This window comes from Culex pipiens, chromosome 3 (assembly GCF_016801865.2).
Source record: "Culex pipiens pallens isolate TS chromosome 3, TS_CPP_V2, whole genome shotgun sequence".
Taxonomy (NCBI): domain Eukaryota; kingdom Metazoa; phylum Arthropoda; class Insecta; order Diptera; family Culicidae; genus Culex; species Culex pipiens.
The window spans coordinates 65,917,714-65,937,962 of NC_068939.1; the positions used below are offsets into that span (position 1 = coordinate 65,917,714).

Here is a 20,249-nt window from a genome sequence, read left to right on the forward strand (position 1 = left end):
AATATATATAATAAAACAGATTGAACGTACCTTTAATCATATTAATAACAGTTATGCCCAAATTTCTCACCATTTTTTTTTTTTTTCAACTGTTACATTTCTACAATAATGTATTGCGATTCCAAGTTTGAAGAATAGAGTAGTTAAAGTTTGTGAGGTAAGGGACAAGTTATAGCAATAGCAAAATAAATAGATGGATAGATTTTACTAAATTTTATCTTAAAATAATAGGAAAAATCTAGCCTGATTTGAAAATAGCCAATGCACCAATTGCAAACATACAGCATTTCACGCTCACACCGTATGGAGTAAGTGTGATAAACTATATGTCGACATTCGGCGCATCACTTTTTTCAAAATACAGGAAATGATAGAAGGAAGGCTCCATTATGTAGAGCGGAAGGCTTCTGCAACACTTAGAACTCAGAACAGGCATCCTCTGAAATAAGAGAGAAAGACAAATATTAAAATTGTGGTATTATCACTAAATCCTATCATCCTTTCACCCCCCAAGACATGGTCTATCCTTCGTGCCTTCGTGTCTTGGGTGATGGCGAATTCTACCTTCAATGATCTTCGGACCACCTCCAACTAGAATTCACAACAGGACCTCCCTCGGCTCCAGTTTACAACATGACAGCGACGAGAACACAGCCGAATGGGAGTTGACAGTATCAAATGCATGCTATACCCTTTGCTTTGCTGGATACTTACTAATAGCAAAGGGCGAGAGTCCTGCGACACTCAGCAATCATGTATACTGCCCATTTGCCACAACATCCTAAGGCTATTTCGATGCCTCTGAGCTCTCTTAATCTAGATAGAAAAACCATCAAGCTTAGTACAAGATAGCACAAAGGCATCAATTTGTTCAATTGCGTTAATATTGGCCAGTTTTGTAGGAAATCTTGGTGATTGTTTTTCTTCCCAAAAAAGAGGAGTTTCGGATTGATTCGCAGTTAAAAACTGTTTTCATTTGCTTGAATTTTACTTTATTACTTGATCAATATCATACTGTTTAGCCCAATAATGTGTACTTTATGTGTATGTGTTCAAAGACAGGTTTTTTTTTCTCAATGATCTTTCGTCGGTATTAGCGATTTCGTCGGTTTATGAACAAGTCAGTTGTTAATAACACATTTCACTGCTATTAAAATTAAAACGCAAGTATAACTTAATTGGGATTGTGAAATTGGGAAGGAACTGAAAGGATTCAACTTACGCTAATTCATTGTGACTTTATTGAATTAAAACAAAGATTGTGATTGTGTGTGTACTTGAACAATATCTATTTTTAATCAGTAGGACTTAACCAATAAACATACTTGCAAGTCCATTCCTTGTTAAGTGTCAAACAGAAGTGTTGTTTTTTGTTATTCTCAATAGAATTGTTTTGCTTACACAACTAAAATTTCTTTTTCAACTGTTTATTGAAAGTAATCGAAATAGCACTTAATAGTCTAATTGTTGTAAGCAACCCACATCCAGAATGGATTTGCAACTATGAAATATTACAATTGTATGATACCATTACGCTCTGAATCGTGGTACTACGGAGGATCTTAATCAGCTAGTTTTAATGATAAAATTTTTGCTTACCGTAGGATCTCGGGGGCCCCGGCGGTGGCGGCGGATGGTGCCGCTCGCGGGAGACCCCCCGATACCGGTCTCAGTCGGAGATGCTCTGCTGCTTCTTCATCGATTTGAGGGCACGCTCGCGCAGCTGCTTCTCCAGGTCGTCGTTGACCACGACGCCTCCCTTCGTCGTTCGCTGCGGCTTCTTCTGCTCATCGTCGTCGTCGTCGTCGGACGAGCTGCTGCTGTCTCCCCGGGACGGCTTGCCCTTGCCGCTCTTCTTATGCTTCTTGTGTTTCTTGTGCTTCTTGACATGCTTCTTGTGTTTTTTGTGTTTCTTTTTCTTCGCGGCACTGTCCGAGTCGGAGGAACTTCCGTCCGAGGCCGCCGCCACTCGCTTCTTTTTGTCCTTGCGTCGCTTCTTCTTGGCCCGTTCCGCCTCGGAGTCGCTCGAGGACGATGATGAGACCGCGGCCGGCTTTTCTACCTTTTTCGACTTGACGGCGACTTCCTTCGACGCGGCAGGTTGCTTCTTGTCCTCGACGGTTTTCGATTCGCCACTGATAGTACGCTTTCGTTTTTTGTTGTTTTCGTCACGTGCTTTAACGGCTGCTGCTGCTGTTGCTGCCGCGGCGGCGGCCGCAGCCGCAGCTTCCTTTTCTGCCTTTTCACGTTCCGCGCGTTCCTTCTCCTTTTCGCGCTCTTTTTCCTTCTCGAGCCTGGCGGCTGCGGCAGCGGACTTTTTGCGATCTTCCTGAGCCGCATCTGACTTGGCAGGCTTCTTGGGCGGTTCGTCCTCGCTGTCTTCCGAAGAGTCATCCTCGCTGGACGACGACGAGTGGCGTCGCTTTTTCGACGACGACGACGACTGTTTCTTCTTTAGTTTTTTCTTGTTGTTGCGCGAGGATTTCTCATCCTCTGATTCACTGCTGCTGTCGGAACTATCGCTGTCGCTCGAGTCCTTCTTGCTGCTGGTTTTGGCTTTTGGCTTGCTATTCGCAGCTGGTGCCGCAGCCGCAGACTTGCCCGCAATCTTTTCTTCCTTCTGTGGAGCCGCCGCCACCGCCACCGGAGCAGCCACGTTGTTTGTGGACCCGGCGACCCGTTCGTGTGACTTGAGGAACGGTGACGGAGTTCGGGACAGACTTCTGCTGTATTTTGCCCGAATAATCGGTTTCTTTTCCTCCGTCTTGGCCGCGACCTCTCTTCGACTAGCTTCGACCTTCTTGCCAGCTGCTGCTTCATGCTTTTTCGAGGACCTTCTGGACTCCTCAACCGGTGCCACCTCCGACGAAGACTTCTTCTCCCTTCCGGGCTTAATCTGCGACAGCATCGGAGCGCTACCCCCGTCATCCCAGAACTCTCCAGAATCCAGCGTGTTATCCCGCTTCCTTCCATCCCCACCATTGTCCACGGGGCCACGCCTATCGTCAAACCGGGACGTCGGTGGTCTCATCGGCGGCTGCTGCTGCTGCTGCATCTGTTGTTGCTGCTGCACCGGTGCTGGTTGCTGTTGCTGCTGCTGCTGTCTCTCACCACGCGGTGGTGAAGCTCGCCGGTTAAAGTCTCGACTCGCTGGTGGAGGACTATCGATACGACGAGCACTCCCACCAAAGTCGCGACCTCCTTCGCCGCGATTGCCTCGGCTGTCGCGATCATTTCCACGGCCGCCACCACCACGGCGATCATCTCGGGGAGCCGGTGCTGCTGCCGGAGAGCGACGACGTTCGCGACTTCTTCTCGGTTCGGCCGCGCGGCCACCTCCACCGCTGTAACGATAGAGCAAACGGGGGGAAATTTTCGATTAGCGATTGGGGGTTAGGTCAAGGTTAAAGGGATTCTCTCATTGGGGAATTGTAATATGTGAAACCAGGATAGATTTTTTGAACACACAAATGTTACCTCTCTGTAGACCTATTAAAAGGAGAAGATGAATAGTTTTTTTTATGTTTCAGTGTTACCCGAATTATTTCACTGTAATACAAAATAACCTGTAGAAACGGTAGATTTTCTATGAAATGAGATCAATTCCTAATCCAAAACGAAACATAACATACCTAATAAAAAAAAAACATAAACCTTTCTGAAAAGTTATTTTCTCTATGACCAAAGAAGCTATTTTGCATCATAAATTCAACCAAACAAATTTTTATTTATTTATCTAGCAGAATTCTTAAAGGGCTGGATATTCTTATAAGAATATCATTCTAGTAGAAATACAGTCCAGACGCGATTATCCGAAGGCCTAGGAAAAAATTCACTTCGGATAATCGAATCACGAAAGAAATTTTTTTTCGATGTCAAATTTTAGATTATCGAGCCTAGGCATGACCCTTAAACTACGCTTAAATGATTTAGAATTTTTAAATCCAAGATGGCGGCCAAAAATACGAAAACTTTTTTTTTGTTCGTGATTCGATTATCCGAAGTCCCATACAAACCTTCGGATAATCGAACTTCGGATAATCGAAACTTCGGATAATCGAGGCTTCGGATAATCGAGTCTGGACTGCACTGAATTTTAAATTATATTTTTCATTATTCTTGAATTTTTGTAATTCTGAAATTTATTAATTTTTGAATTTTATTTTTTATTTTTTTTTTGTTTTTAAATGTCCAAATGTTTGATTATTTATTTTTGGATAGCACAATTTTCAAAATTCTGAATATTTTTATGTTTGAATTCTCAATTTAATTAGGAATTCCAAAATTAAAATATTCAGAATTTTGAAAATTGTGCTATCCAAAAATAAATAATCAAACATTTGGACATTTAAAAATAAAAAAAAATACTAAAATTTCTAAATTTCAGAATTACAAAAATTCAAGAATAATGAAAAATATAATTTAAAATTCAGTACAGTCCAGACTCGATTATCCGAAGCCTCGATTATCCGAAGTTTCGATTATCCGAAGTTCGATTATTCGAAAGTTTGTATGGGACTTCGGATAATCAAATCACGAACAAATAAAAAAAAATCTAATTCGTTTATTTTCTTACTTTAAACATCAAATTTGAGTTCTGCGACCCCATTATAGTCAAATTTGAATTGTTGATTGCCTGTAAAAAAAAATGCATAATCGCCATTTTGGCCGCCATCGTAGATTTAAAACATCTTAATCACTTTAGAGTAGTTTAAGGGTCATACCAAAGCTCAACAATAAAAAATAAGACGACGAAAAAAATTCGTGATTCGATTATCCGAAGTGAAATTTTACCAAGGCTTTCGGATAATTGATTCTGGACTGTATTTACTTAATTCTGAGCAAAAAAAAAACAAAATCCATCCTTTTAATATTCAGCATTGTTAGATTTTGCATTTTGAGATTCGGCCTTATGAGGCAATTTGGGATTTTCAATATTATTAAATAAATCGAATACAAAATTATTTAAACGCTTGTAATTTTCAGTTGCATTCAAACAAACAAATTTCACTATTCAAACAACTTATGTAGCCAAACTTGCTTGCTCACTTCTTACTGAATTATTTATGAATAGATTTCAGGTTAAAACGTCTTTTAACAGTGGTAGTCGAACGTCAATGTGCAAATATGCCAACATAAGGTGCTCGAGTCCAAACTAGGTAACCCGAAGACTTCGAAAAAAATTAACTTCGGATAATCGAGTCACAAAACAACAAATATTTCATGACCCAAAATTACTCTAAAGTTAAGCAGGTATTTGACTATGACAAACAAACAAACTTGAACTTTTTGACAGTTTGCAGAAACACCAGCCTGCATACATTTTGAGTTGCTTGCGAGTTTGGCAAACTGTCAAACACGAAACAAGTTTGTTTGTTTATTTGACATAGTCTAATATCTGCTTAAGAATGTTAAAATCCGAGATAGCGGCCGAAATGGCGGTGATAAAATATGCTTGTTATGCTAACTGACAACCACTCTAATTCAACTAAAATGGGGTCGCAGAATTCGAAATGAATGCTGAAAATAAGAAAAAAAATTATTGTCCGAAGTCCCTTACAAACCATCGGATAATCTAAACTTTGGATAATTGAGGCTTCGGATAAACCAGTTTGGACTGTACCGTTCTCTTATTTTTTTTTAAATTGTGAAGAGTGCGTAAATATATATTTGAGGTATATAATACTCTTTCAAAATTGAGGAAGATTTGTATGGACGAATGGGTGATGGAAAATTACCTCTTTGGCCATCTTTAAGTTCTTACAATGTTTCAGATAAATCAAAAAAGACAAAACAAAAAAACAATCGATATGTAAAGTCACAGAAAATTTCTCATCAGCAGATTTCTTTAAAATTGAATCAAAAATCCTTGTTGATTAGACCCACAAACAAACTCGCCGTAAATCAAATATGATAGGTACTTCTCGCTAGAGCCATCTTGTCAACGAGCGCACTGAGGTGAACTCAAAATGGCTGTAGTGAGTTTCAGATCTTTCAAATTGATTGTTAAATTGCTGATTGATACTTTTTTTGGCAGAAATTTACGTCTGTTTGGTCTGTGGATAATCAGAACACAAAAAAAAAGATTGATAAAAGCCAGAGAAGGTACGTTCAGTTTAAATTTAGATTTTCACTCAGAACTTGTCTGGTTAGAGATTAAGGACTTTAAATCGTATTTTTCCACATGAATTGTCAATTTTTTTCCGAGTTTGTGTTGTTTCGCTGTGGAAGCTCTGCTTTTGAGTGATCATTTTTTCCCATTACCACAACCGATCATGTTCCATCCATGGCTCATCCACATGCCGTCTTGGCCGCTATAGCTACTGAATCGACCCATCTTACTCTTCCGTCTCGCTCGTTCTCACTCGGTGGGCTCACAACTTAACTGAAACAATGGTTTTTCGCTATTTCGTTGCAAATTTTAAAAGGTTAAACAATAAGGAAACGAAAAAAAAAATAAAGGAGAATTTCTTCCAACTTACTGCTGAGCCTACCTCGGGTAGAAAGAAATGTATTTTTTTCGAAACTCAGAACCATCAGAACTCAGAGGGACGAAGACGACGGGGCTGGGCCGGTGGGCGTGCGGGCATCGGACGCGTCGACCACCGTTCGGGATGAGTTGAGTTGAGTAGTTGAGGGCACACACACACACAGCAGTGGTAGTGTGATTGTGATACAAGATTGTGTGATGGTTGTTGGGTTGGTTTGTTTTTCGGATTTAGGTGGTTGCATCTCTGGCCGTTTTCGGGTTGTTGAACTGATGATGATCGGCGTCGTAGTCATCGTGTGTGTATATTTTGGTGTCATCAAAGACCTCGCACGGTTTTGCTGCAATCGATGTTCGGTTCCCCCTTGGAAGTTTAAGGTTTCACCCTTAATGGAGTTCGGATAGTTTCAAGGTCCGCTCGTCCGACGACGGATCACCCACCGCTGAAGGCCACAGCACGAAAGCCAACGCCACGGCCAGTCAGCAGGGATGAGCTCGCGAAATGAACGAGTCTGCTGAACGTCGTCCGTTGAGCACCGGAACGGACGGACCACGGCCGAACGGTGGCAACTGTCATCATCACTACAGCTTCTGCAAAGTTCTGCATTTTCTTTTCTAACTGAGGAAAGTGAAAGGGTCTTTCGAGAGAAAGAAAAACGAGGAGCAAGATCAAATGTGGGTCCACAATCGGAGAGCGGGTGTGAAACTTATGATAGAGGTTGAGAGATTGAGAGAGAGAGGTACAGAGGAAATGTGGAGGCTGTGCTCGATGGCGCGGCTGAGCGCGCACGCAGAGAAATGCAATCAAAAAACCAACAGAAACAAACAAAAAAAGCGAACCGGTTTCAAACCGACCGCATACGTACCGATTTGAGCGTCCTCCTCTGTCGCCGCCACGTGGTGAACGGGAGTAGCGCTTCCTCGACCGGGACCGATTTCTGGACCGCGATCGATTGCGCGACCTCGAACGATCCTTCCTTCCGCGGGAACCGTTCCTGCGACCGCCTCGCGAGAGCGACCGACGATCGCGTCCCCGGTCCGATTTCCTCGCCGGTCCCCGGTCCGACTCCGAATCCGACGACTCCTTGTTGGTCCGGTAGTGGCGCTTCTTCTGGATGCTGTTCTCCTTCTTCTGGATCTCAAAGTCATCGTTCTTCGCCGGTCGCGACGTGGACCGGCTGCTGCGCGAATGAGACCGCGAGCGGGAAGTGCCACCACGCGCCCGACTGCGGCTCCGACTGCGCGATTTTCCGTTGCGTTTCTTGGCCGCGCCAGCGGTGGGTTTCTTCTTGCGATCGCCACCGCTGCGGCTGCGGCTGGACGAAGAGCGGGACGAAGACGAGCTGGGCGATCGACGCGAACGGGAGCGGGACTTGCGCGCCTTGCGGTCTCTGAAAAGGTGCAAAAATGCAAGGGTAAAAACGTTTTCGAAAATGATATCCCAGGGCTATTTGGCATAATCACTTCGAGATATTGGGATCTTTCGCATATTTGAAATGTTGGCTTGTTGTAGGCGAAATGAAGAATATTTTTCCAAAAATATTTTTTTATTTGCGTTACGTAATAAAATAAGTAAGCTGCAAACGTCGCTTCAATGACTTAAAACAACTAAAATTGGAAGAGCAGCATCGTCAAGGAACTTCTTGAGGACTTTTCAATCACATTATATTTTATTCACTAGCGTGCCCAGGGTGGGGCAACATGGGGCAGTTGCCCCACCATACTCGGAAATTTGTTCTAAAATTGGGCAGGGGGTGTCCATAAACGACGAAATTTTCAAAACTCTAATATTTTTGCCCCACCTTCCTTGAGGACCTGGGCACGCTAGTGATTTTATTATACATTATATTTGTATTATGTATTTTACACTAATCACACCCCACAAAACACGAATGCAATCATCAATCGAAGCGTTTGGTACGGTATGTCCACGCATCCTTTATCCTCTGTAAATTCTGTGAAATGTGATCCTTTCTCAGAATCCAATCTGCGGTAGACACAACGCAGTAGGGCTTGCCATGTTATTTTTTGGATTACATTTTCGGTTGTTCTTGGATGTATTACAATTATTAATAATGACAAGAAAAGTTTTTGGGGCTTAATCTAATCACAAGACTTTCCAGCATAACTGGGCCATGCTCTCAGTCCAGTTACCGAACAAGTACGTGTAATTGTTGACAAAAAAATCAGTTGAACCCATAACAACGAATCATCTTTGCGGTAAACTTTACACAGTATGTCTGTCCGATTTACTGTTTACGATTGATCTGAGACATTTTTTAAGTTCTTTTTGAAAGATTAGCTGGAGCTAGCGTTTGTTTTGGAAATGTGAAAAGGAGAATAAAGAAGTCAAAATAGTTATGCCGTGACAAAACCGGAATGGAGCTGAACATGACAAAGATAAAAAAAAAATCATCGCTAAATTTCCTTCTAAACTGGATGCATGAATGCGGATGCCGTGTTACGCTCCATATATTTTTTTTTAAATTTGTATCGAAGCTTTGTTACGAGGGGGAGGGAGTCTCAAAATCCATTTTTTTGCGTTACGTAATAAAAGGACACTCCCTAAGTCCTCACTTTGCGAAAAGCGATTCAATTTTCTATGGGAATTTGCATGGGAAAACCTTTTTTGGGATTTTGATTTTTATAAAATCCACGTTTCACGCTATATTTAACCCTCTACAACCTAACCTAACCCTCTACAACCTAACCCCGCCTGTAGATGGGCTTCGATCTAAAAAATCACCAAAAAAGAGGTGGGCAAAAAAAGAGCGAGCCGCTCAAAGAACCGGTTCACTGAAAAGAGCGAACGAACCGTGGCTCAGAAAAAAAGAACCGCGGTTCTTTTTAAACTTCGGTCTTTTGAAAGAACTGTTTCAAGATGGCATGATTTATGTTATAAATATAATTTATTGAATTTAAAAAAAAACAGTATTCAATTTGTTTTTGAGAATTGAACATGCAATTTCAAATATACCAATGCTAATAAAAATTTATCTCAAAAGTACAATCATTTACCAGAAAAAAAATCATTGTACAACTGATTTTACACTACAGAGCAATTCTCTACGAAATCGGTCTTTTTTTTTCGAATTTTAAATTTTGTATTTTTTAATCCGACTGAAACTTTTTTGGTGCCTTTGATATGCCCAAAGAAGCCATTTTGCATCATTAGTTTGTCCATATAATTTTCCATACAAATTTGGCAGCTGGCCATACAAAAATTATGTATGAAAATTCAAAATCTGTATCTTTTGAAGGAATTTTTTGATCGATTTGGTGTCTTAGGCAAAGTTGTCAAGTATCAAGTATGGATACGGACTATACACTGGAAAAAAATGATACACAGTAAAACAAAATTTGGTGATTTTTTATTTAACTTTATGTCACTAAAACTTGATTTGCAAAAAAACACTATTTTTATTTTTTTTTATTTTTTGATATGTTTTAGAGGACATCAAATGCCAACTTTTCAGAAATTTCCAGGTTATGCAAAAAATCTTTGAGCGAGTTATAAATTTTTGAATCAATACTGATTTTTTTCAAAATATAGAAATATTGGTCGCAAAAATTTTTCAACTTCATTTTTCGATGTAAAATTGAATTTGCAATCAAAAAGTACTTTAGTGAAATTTTGATTTAGTGCACCGTTTTCAAGTTAAAGCAATTTTTAGGTAACTTTTTTCAAAATAGCCGCAATAATTCAATTTTTTTAAATAGTGCCCATGTTTGCCCACTTTTGAGAGAAATATTTTTGAAAAGCTGAGAAGGTTCTCTATATTTTGCTTTTATGAACTTTGTTGATACGACCCTTAGTTGCTGAGATATTGTCATGCAAAGATTTAAAAACATGAAAATTTATGTTTTCTAAGTCTCACCCAAACAACCCACAATTTTCTAATGTCGATATCTCAGCAACTAATGGTCCGATTTTCAATGTTAAAACGTGAAACATTCGTGAAATTTTCCGATCTTTTCGAAAAAATATTTTTTTATATATTTTTTATGCCACTTACATTTCAAAAAGGCGTAATATTGAATGTTTGTCTATTTCTAAATTTTAGTCTAGATATAAAAAAAATGAAAATATTGTTTTGAAAAGATTGGAAAATTTCACGAATGTTTCATATTTTAACAGTGAAAATCGAACCATTAGACCTGTTTTAAAATCGTTGCATGGCAATATCTCAGCAACAAGGGTCTTATCAACAAAGGTCAAAAAAGCAAAATTAAGAGAATTTTCTAAGCTCTTCAAAACATTTTTTTTTATTTTGAAAGGTGGGCAAACATGGGCACTAATTAAAAAAACTGTGACTATGGCTATTACTTGGAAACGGTGAAATTAAAAATAACAATTTTTTTATAGTGTATCATTTTTTTCAGTGTAGTCCTTATGAGTCCTTATCCATACCTACAGCTTTGCCGAAGACACCAAATCGATCAAAAAATTCCTTCAAAAGATACAGATTTTTGAATTTTCATATATCATTTTTGTATGGCCAGCTGTCAAATTTGTATGGAAAATTATATGGACAAACTAATGATGCAAAATGGCTTCTTTGGGCATATCAAAGGCACCAAAAAAGTTTCAGTCGGATTAAAAAATACAAAAATTAAAATTGAAGAAAAAAGACCGATTTCGTAGAGAATTACTCTAATTACATTTGACTTAATAATTACAGAGGATCTAAAAAAACCGTTGATGATCGTGAAGACTATGTCTATCTGGATTTCTATCTGGATTCACCGTACTAGCTGATTCACCTCTTTCGATCGATACAGTTGAACGCACCAGAGTTGTCTGGTGCGAAAAGGCTAACATGGCTTTATCCATCAACAGCTCTAAGATGCCGTAAAGGAAATCAATCTCTTTGCACTGCTCATACTCCGCCAGTCCAACACCACAATTTTCGAAGTAACAACAATGTCGGAGGTGATGTGATTATGATCGAGCACATGGGGACGTTGTAGTTGTGGTCAAGAGATTGCTAGACAAAGCAACATTTCAAAGTATTTATGGCGTGCCGTTAACGGAATTTCATGAAAGGATATATGTTTTCTAGGTAATTGAAGTTTACATCCGTGTTAGGGAAACGCTTTTTCGGTCACCTATTATTTTTTGTTAGGCAAATGCTCAGTTTGCTTGCAAATTCTGCGCATTTTCAATACATTTTGAGAAATGTAATTGTTTGGATGGTAAATGGTATTTGCCAATGTAAAAAAATGCTAAATAAGACTCACTTTGATCTGGACCGGGACTTGGAGCGCGACCGGCTGGTGCTGGCCTTCTTCTTGCTGACCGAACGGGACTTGGACCGCGAACGGGACGTCGAGCGGGAGCGGCTGCGCCGTTTAGTGACGGCACCACCGCCACTGCCAGCTGCCGGCTTTTTGCCCTCGGCAATGTTCATCAGCTTCGACTGCAGCTTCGAAATGGACCCGTTATCTGGAAGAGATCGTTAATGGTTGTTCTGAGTTCTTGAAATGTTTGCAAAAAAGAGAAATGAATTAGGGATGTGGAGCGATTTGTTATGTAACACTTGAAGCACCAAGGTCGCAAATAACTCAGGAATCTAAAAGGCTTATCTGCGAGCTTGGTAGCCTCATTTAAATCACAGTTTAAATAGTGTGGGATGACCTCTGCCCCATTTCGGATTTTTAACATGATTTATCCAAATCATAAGAATTGGATTGAATGGAATAATTATATTTTACAAATATAGTTCAATCTGTCGATGAATTCACTGGTTTGTAAACAAATAAAGCTTTAAAAGCATGAAAAACAACAAATTGACTCAGCCAATTCAACAGTATTGTGACCAGTACGAAGACCACTCACCGGATGATTTCTCACTGGGCGGAGGAACCTTTTTGGCTCTCGGTGGACTGCGCGAGCGCTTCCGGCCACTGTCGCGAGGACTGCAAAAAAAAAAAGAAAAGTTTCAATCCCCCTTACAACCTTCAAATCTCAAACTCTCAAATCTCACCGCGCATCGCGATCCCGTTTATCTCGGGGCGAACGGCTGCGCTTCTTGGACCGATCCGTCGATCTTCTGGGGGATCGCGAACGACGCCGATCACGCGACGACTTCCGATCGCGCGAGGAGCGTCTATCGCGCGAGCGGCGTCGCGATCTGGAACGATCTCGTGATGTCTTACGACGCGAGCGGTCCCGGTCCGAGTGTTCTTCCGGCTTGCGGTGGTGGCGCTGGTCCGCCGCGTCCTTCGCCGGCTTCTCCGGGGATTTTTTCGCGTTCGACGAGTTCCGCTCCGCGGAAGCGGCCTTGTCGGCGGCTGTCGCCGGCGTTGCTTTCGGTTCTTCCTTCGGTTCCGGCTTATCCCTCGGCACGTCCGCCTCGATGAAGTCCTCAATCATCTTTTCCTCGTCGTCCAGGTACTCTTCCGGTTCCGGCTTGTACATGGCGCGGTTTTCCTTCTTGAACTTTTTGTGATCATCACCACGATCGCCTCCACGATCACCTCCACGATCACCGCCGCGATCACCGCCGCGATCTCCACCCCGATCGCGACTTCCGCCGCGGCTGCGAGACTTGCGCGAACGTATCTCGTCCAGCAGCTTGGCGTCCTCTTCGCGCTTCATTATCTCCTCCTTTTTCTGCTCGATAAACTCGGCCGGAATGCCCGACTCGGATTCCTGCGCCGACAGCAGCAGCGACCAGAGGTCATCCATGAAGACGCGCGCGTTCTTGCCGTTCAGGAAGCCGGTCATGTTGATCTGCATCTTCTTCGGGCACGGGTACTTTTCCTCCTCGAGCTGGTTGTACACAAACTCCACGATCACGTCGTCCTCGATGTTCAGCATGTCGGTGATCTTCTTGCTAATCCAGGGCCGCAGAACGTCCAGCTTGACCTTGGACATGTCCACCCGCTTGTTGAGGTTGTCCTGCAGGGGGGGTTTGAAGAGATATTGTTGGAAAGATCGTTACGTAAATCTACACTTCTTACCCCAAACTTCATCTGTTTCAACAGTTTTTTCTCCTTGTCACTGAAGCGAGTGTCCTGCTGCTGGTTGGTGCCCTGCAGTAAAAAAAGAACAAGATCATGTCTAAAGCTAAGTACGGAGATCGGAAAGAACGCGGCCAAGGGACCATCCATAAACCACGGAACAGTTTTTTGAAATCTCAATCTCTTCTTAAACTCTAAAAAGTTTTAAAATTCCAAAAAAAAAAAAAAATCTTAACACTCTTAAAACTTAAACTTCAGAAAATTCTCAAAATTCAAATTGTCCACGTGGAATTTAGAAATTCAGAAAATTCTTATAATTCTAAAATTCTTAACATTATTAAATTTCTTAAAATTCTTAAAATTATTAAAATTCTTAAAATTCTTAAAATTCTAAAAATTCTTAAAATTCTTAAAATTCTTAAAATTCTTAAAATTTTTAAAATTCTTAAAATTCTTAAAATTCTAAACATTCTAAAAATTCTAAAAATTCTAAAAATTCTAAAAATTCTAAAAATTCTAAAAATTTTAAAAATTCTAAAAATTCTAAAAATTCTAAAAATTCTAAAAATTCTAAAAATTCTAAAAATTTTAAAAATTCTAAAAATTCTAAAAATTCTAAAAATTCTAAAAATTCTAAAAATTCTAAAAATTCTAAAAATTCTAAAAATTCTAAAAATTCTAAAAATTCTAAAAATTCTAAAAATTCTAAAAATTCTAAAAATTCTAAAAATTCTAAAAATTCTAAAAATTCTAAAAATTCTAACAATTCTAAAAATTCTAAAAATTCTAAAAATTCTAGAAATTCTAAAAATTCTAAAAATTCTAAAAATTCTAAAAATTCTAAAAATTCTAAAAATTCTGAAAAATCTGAAAATTCTTAAAATTCTTAAAATTCTTAAAATTCTTAAAATTCTTAAAATTCTTAAAATTCTTAAAATTCTTAAAATTCTTAAAATTCTTAAAATTCCTGAAATTCGTAAAATTCGTAAAATTCTTAAAATTCTTAAAATTCTTATAATTCTTAAAAAATCTTAAAATTCTTAAAATTCTTTAAAATCTTTAAATTCTTTAAATTCTTTAAATTCTTTAAATTCTTTAAATTCTTTAAATTCTTTAAATTCTTTAAATTCTTTAAATTCTTTAAATTCTTTAAATTCTTTAAATTCTTTAAATTCTTTAAATTCTTTAAATTCTTTAAATTCTTTAAATTCTTTAAAATTTTAAAATTCTTAAAATTCTTAAAATTCTTAAAATTCTTAAAATTCTTAAAATTCTTAAAATTTTTAAAATTCTTAAAATTCTTAAAATTCTTAAAATTCTTAAAATTCTTAAAATTCTTAAAATTCTTAAAATTCTTAAAATTCTTAAAATTCTTAAAATTCTTAAAATTCTTTAAATTCTTTAAATGCTTTAAATTCTTTAAATTCTTTAAATTCTTTAAATTCTTTAAATTCTTTAAATTCTTTAAATTCTTTAAATTCTTTAAATTCTTTAAATTCTTTAAACTCTTTAAATTCTTAAAATTCTTAAAATTCTTAAAATTCTTAAAATTCTTAAAATTCTTAAAATTCTTTAAATTCTTTAAATTCTTTAAATTCTTTAAATTCTTTAAATTCTTTAAATTCTTTAAATTCTTTAAATTCTTTAAATTCTTTAAATTCTTTAAATTCTTTAAATTCTTTAAATTCTTTAAATTCTTTAAATTCTTTAAATTCTTAAAATTCTTAAAATTCTTAAAATTCTTAAAATTCTTAAAATTCTTAAAATTCTTAAAATTCTTAAAATTCTTAAAATTCTTAAAATTCTTAAAATTCTTAAATTTTTTAAAATTCTTAAAATTCTTAAATTTAAATTTTTTTTTTTTTAAATTCAGAAAATCTGGAAAATTCAGAAAATTTAGAATATTAAGAAAATCCAAAAAAATCTGAAAATTCAGAAAATAAAAAAAATTAAAATTCAGAAAATTTAGATAATTCAGAGAATTATTTTTTTTTAAATTTGAAGGATTCAAAAAATTTAGAAAATTCCAAAAAATTAGAAATTTAAAAAATTTCAGAATATTTAGAATTCAGAATATTTAAAAATTTCAGAAAAATTAAAAAGTTCAGAATATTAAGAAAATTCAGAAAATTCAAAAAAAAAATAAAATTATTTAATTTTTAAGTTATTATTTCTTTGAAATTTGTCATTGTTATTACTCTAAAGTATTATTGTTTAAAATTATTAAAAACTTATTTTCTTTAATTTTTGAATTGTTAAATTTCACCAGAAATCAATCACCAGAAAATCAGACATTTTTAGAGTCACAGGTCATCTGGTAAAAAACACATTTTCTTTATCGACTTTTTTTTTAAAATTATAATTTCTTTCCAAATTTTACAAAGTTTGAAATTTTGGCTTTAAATTATTAGATTTTTTTTGTTGTTGTTTCAACTTTTTTGTATACTTGTATTTTTAAATTTCTAAATGTCTGATAATTGTTTGGATTTTTCTTCTGGTTAACTTCATTTGGAGCAAATAACAAAATCCGTCCTTTAAATATTTAAATTCTGTGTGTTTTAAAATACGGCATTATAAGGCAATTCTGATTTTTTTTAAATTATTTATAGATTTGTAATTTTCAGTCGTATTCAAATAAGCAAATCTAAATTATTTGATTTTTTCATCTAAGCACATTGCAAGTTAGGTCAGTAAATTGTTTTATATCATTCTGCTACATGTAAGTACAATTCAAAACCATGACCAGTAACGTAACGAAACTATTGGCACTACGCCCCCCGGGGCATGGCCTTCCTCTAACGTGGGATTTCTGCTCCAGCGCCTCTGACGAGACAGGAGAAACCGGGACCGACGTTTTACTTCACCATCCGATAGAATCGAACCCGCGTCTCATAGCATAGGACCAGTAACGTTTTTAAGTTAAAACATTGAGTAAAAATATTGACAAGAAGTTTGCATAGCATTTTCTGAAACAAAAGTTTTTTGATAACTCACCGTGAACATCATCTTGGAAGATTTTTCCAAATTACTGCCCTTTCAGTAGTCAAAAATCAAAACCAAACCCCTTTTTTCTTCCTGAAAGAAAAAGTCACTACCCAACCCTATTTTTCACTTTTCCCAAACCGATGTCCACTTTTTCGCTTCAAACACAAACCCAACGCGCACCGGCAAATCCGTCACAATCCGCGCAAATTTCACCACCAAGTCGCACGCCAGCTACGGCACCACGTCCGGAAACGTTTAGCGGCACGAATTTTCACGAAAAACTACGCTTTTCCACAAGCGAAAACATTTTTCTGCCCTTCGAGACCGCAAACCGTTTGCACATGCAAAATGGCGTTTTATCTGACGACGGCGGTGGGAAAAAAAGTTTTTTTTTTCTTCGGCTCGGCTTTGTTGACATTTGATTTGACAGCGGTGGCGGCGGTTGACAGCTGGCTAGCACCCGCGAGGGAGTGGACAGTAGGCGGGATTGAAAATGGACGTCACAAACGTCACAATATTGTTTGATGTGCACACGATTATCCCAAATTACTCATTTCTGTTAAAATTACTCAAATTTTTCAACTTTACCTTGTTGTTGTTTATTTAATAAAGGTGACTTTAACCTACAAATGGGCATCAGTCACCGAGACTATTCAGTAATGAGTTATAGGAAAATCTTCTTTTCGTGACCGACCGAAAAATTCTCCAAAAATGTGCGCATAGGGGAAATAAACCAATTTTAAGCCTAATAAGCGGTCGTGTTTGAATAATGCTGGATAATCTGGAGTGTTCCTTGAAATTTACAAAAACCAACTACACCAAGGAGTAGAGCAACTTTTTGTGAACATTTCTGTTTAATTTGACTTTTACTAAAAATTATTCTATTCCTTCTTCATAGATCGAGGGTTTTTTCTCAAAATTCAGCTAGCAAAATCTAAACGTAGAAAAATGTACCCTCCCTGCAAAGGCTTATGAATTGATCTCAGTTGAAAGGTTCTCCAAATCTCTGAATTGCAAATGTATCTTTTAGTTGTGATATACCACAGAGAACGGGTGTATCCCATTTGGCATAAAGCCATTTGGCATAATGCCGTTTGGCATAACGCCGTTTGGCATAATGCCGTTTGGCATAATGGACGTTTGGCATAACGGTCATTTGGCATAATGGCCATTTGGCATAATGGTCATTTGGCATAATGATGTTAAAATTTCAAAATAAAGTTAATATTGGAATTGCTTCAAGAAGGCCATATTAGGTTGTGATAACTGCCGGCGAAAGCTGATTTTTTTATTTTTTGATTTGAAAACTGATGGCTATGGGTGCCCAGAACTTGAAACTTTTGTTCAAAACGTTGCTCCACTTGCTGAATATTGTTCCCAGGGCTATTTTAAGCCATTGAGCCAAATATGTTCGACATTTACCCATCGATATTCCAGGTTAAAGATTGTATGGAAAAATAGGGAACAAAATATGCTAGATTTAAAAACAATTTTTTCTACGATTTTATCAATATTCTCAAATATTAGATTCTCATTTGAATTCTCCAAAAATAAATATCAAAAACAACCTATGAGCAATGGGTTACCTATGTAATGATGACCTTTTGAAAATTTAATCTGGAATTTTAAGGCTCTTCAACTTTGTCATACAAGTAGAATTTTCTTTTTTATGTTGTATTTTCCTTTCTTTAAAGAAGGAAGGGCTTTGGATCTAACCCAAAAAAGCTGCGGGTCATTTTTCTGAACTCTCAACTGCTGACTCAAGGTTAATATTTCCTTTAAAGAAAGGGACACTTCCCAAGTAGCACACTTTGTTCGCCAAAAGATTTCCGAACTTGTTGTTGAACTCATTAACTATGTTTTCCCAACGTCCCTGAGAACTCTTGAACGCTGGAAAAAGCGCACGTTTTTCTGTTGTTGAACATCTCTTAACCTGTTAGAAATGTGCGTGGTTTAATTAAGTTTTACCAGCGCACGTCCTACTTGCATAGAGAACGTTTGTAGAACATGTCATAAGAACTCTTGACAATAAGATTCTGAACCGGGTTGGATAACGTCGTTAGAACCGTTTAACAACATTCTGCCTCTGAGATTCAGAAGGGAGTTAGGCAAACGTTTTTATAACCGTTCAAGAACATATCGTGGCAGACAAGAATGTTAAACAGGTTTTTCATAAAATACGTTCAAGGTGTTCGCTCAAAAGTTTTTTTTCTTAATTTAATCCTTTATTTGTGAGTAATGTCGTTTTACAACACTTTAACTACTAGTTTTTTGGTAATTGATTAGTTTGGACAGGGTTACGCCATTTATGAATGATAACAATATGAATGATGGATAATACAAAAATATCAACCATAAAAAAATCATTCAATTTCCTAATTGGGTACTAAAGCCCTATGTCAATTTTTATGTACAACGGTAAAAAACACGATTAAAAACCATTTCTGATCACTTTTTTCATTTTAACGCAAATTTTTTTTTTTGACAAGACAACATTTTTTCGATGGATCAACTATGGTCCCCTTGGAACGAGCTGTCAAGTAGGAGCTTTTCTGTCAAGAGGGACCGCGAGGTTAATTTTTCAAAATCGATTTAAAAATCCATTTTAAACTCTTTGTGGTCGTACAAAGGGTCATTGTACTCAGAAAAATAAGCTTTATCGCTGTTAACAATAATATCAGCAATCTGAGCTTCATTTTAGGACCCAATTATGCCTTAAGGGATTTTTTTTCAATTATGTTTGAGTGCTTATTAACATCGCTTGCTACTACTACTCTACTGCTGCTGCTGGTTCCAGGTGCTGCATTTTCAGTTTTCCTTTTTGATGAAGAATGGCTCAGGGCGAGTATTGAACCCAAGATCACTCCAAATGTAAAGTCCGGGCGCGCGTCTGCTTCTTTCCACGAGGGGTTATGTTGGATGAGCAGGCCTAAACGTCAATAAGAAGTCTGCGGTCATCTAGGTTTTACCAAGTTCACTAACAGATTGCCAAAACTTCTTTCGAACATAAGCTGTTTCTATTTTTAGAACTATCCTTGCTTGTTTCGTCAACATGTTCTTGCTCGGTTTTTAGAACACAAACGCGAACTTCACATAAACATCTTGTTTACGAGAAACCCCAGCCGAAGCCAAAGGTCAAATCTACTATGTTATCACGTTTAGCAAACTGAAATGAAACATCATGTCTGCAAATGTCATTTTGCTTTTCGAGTTCTACAAGCATGTTTCATTGAGGTCAGAATGAACTTCAAAATGAACTATTTGTAATCCGTTGCTAGATTTGGCATTTGTGTTACACAGCTATGTTGAACAATGGTTTTTTGATCAAAATGTGAACAATTGACCAAATTTTTTGACACTTGTTCAATAATTAACGAATAAAAACACTTATGCAGCTATTGTTCAACAACAAAATAAAGAGCGATGTTTTTCTTGCTACTTGGGTTTCTAGACTTGCGACAACTGCACAGAAAAAAAGTTGAATTTTGGAAGGTTGAAAATTTGGTTGGTTGAATATTACCTCTTTTTGAGTAATATTACCTATAAAATGTGTAAAAATGTGAACCTGGTGAATATTCATCAGAAACTGATGAAAATTCACCAATTTCTAATGTAAAATTAATCATTTTTTTGACACAAAATCTGTCACCATTTCATTTTTTTTCTGTGTGCTGAAAAAAGTTGAATTTTCCTTCTAAAGTTAAATTTTCTTCATTAAACAGGGGAAAATGCGCTTCAGCTGTGGTCACAACTCAAGCGAGTTTTCCCTTCTTTTAAAAAGTAATCACCAGTCAAAGAGTTTTCCCTTCTT

The 20,249-nt window shown here is 37.2% G+C and overlaps 1 protein-coding gene across 4 annotated transcripts; it reads right to left on the reverse strand.

Annotated features, from left to right (window-relative positions):
- Positions 1–1,218: 1,218 nt before the first annotated feature.
- On the reverse strand, positions 1,219–16,829 carry LOC120424482 (serine/arginine repetitive matrix protein 1). Of its 4 annotated transcripts, none has more exons than XM_039588622.2 (8): positions 16,619–16,829; positions 16,448–16,528; positions 13,454–13,525; positions 12,475–13,391; positions 12,327–12,406; positions 11,729–11,933; positions 7,354–7,878; positions 1,219–3,344 (listed from the first exon to the last, which is right to left on the reverse strand). In XM_039588622.2, the coding sequence occupies exons 2-8, from the start codon at positions 16,457–16,459 to the stop codon at positions 1,670–1,672; spliced, it is 3,486 nt and encodes a 1,161-aa protein (XP_039444556.1). In that variant the 5' UTR covers positions 16,460–16,528; positions 16,619–16,829; the 3' UTR covers positions 1,219–1,669. The 4 variants fall into 4 exon arrangements, with proteins under 4 accessions (XP_039444556.1, XP_039444555.1, XP_052565606.1 ...); XM_039588621.2 differs by having other exon boundaries at positions 16,608–16,829; XM_052709646.1 differs by lacking the exon at positions 16,448–16,528.
- Between the last annotated feature and the right edge of the window lie 3,420 nt (positions 16,830–20,249).

What these genes read in the sequence shown, in the direction of transcription:
- LOC120424482 (XM_039588622.2), bottom strand. An exon ending in TGAAACAGATGAAGTTTGGG is followed by an intron (nt 13,392 to 13,453) that starts GTAAGAAGTGTA and finishes CCCCCCCTGCAG; the next exon opens with GACAACCTCAACAAGCGGGT. An exon ending in AGAGGAGGACGCTCAAATCG is followed by an intron (nt 3,345 to 7,353) that starts GTACGTATGCGG and finishes CTATCGTTACAG; the next exon opens with CGGTGGAGGTGGCCGCGCGG.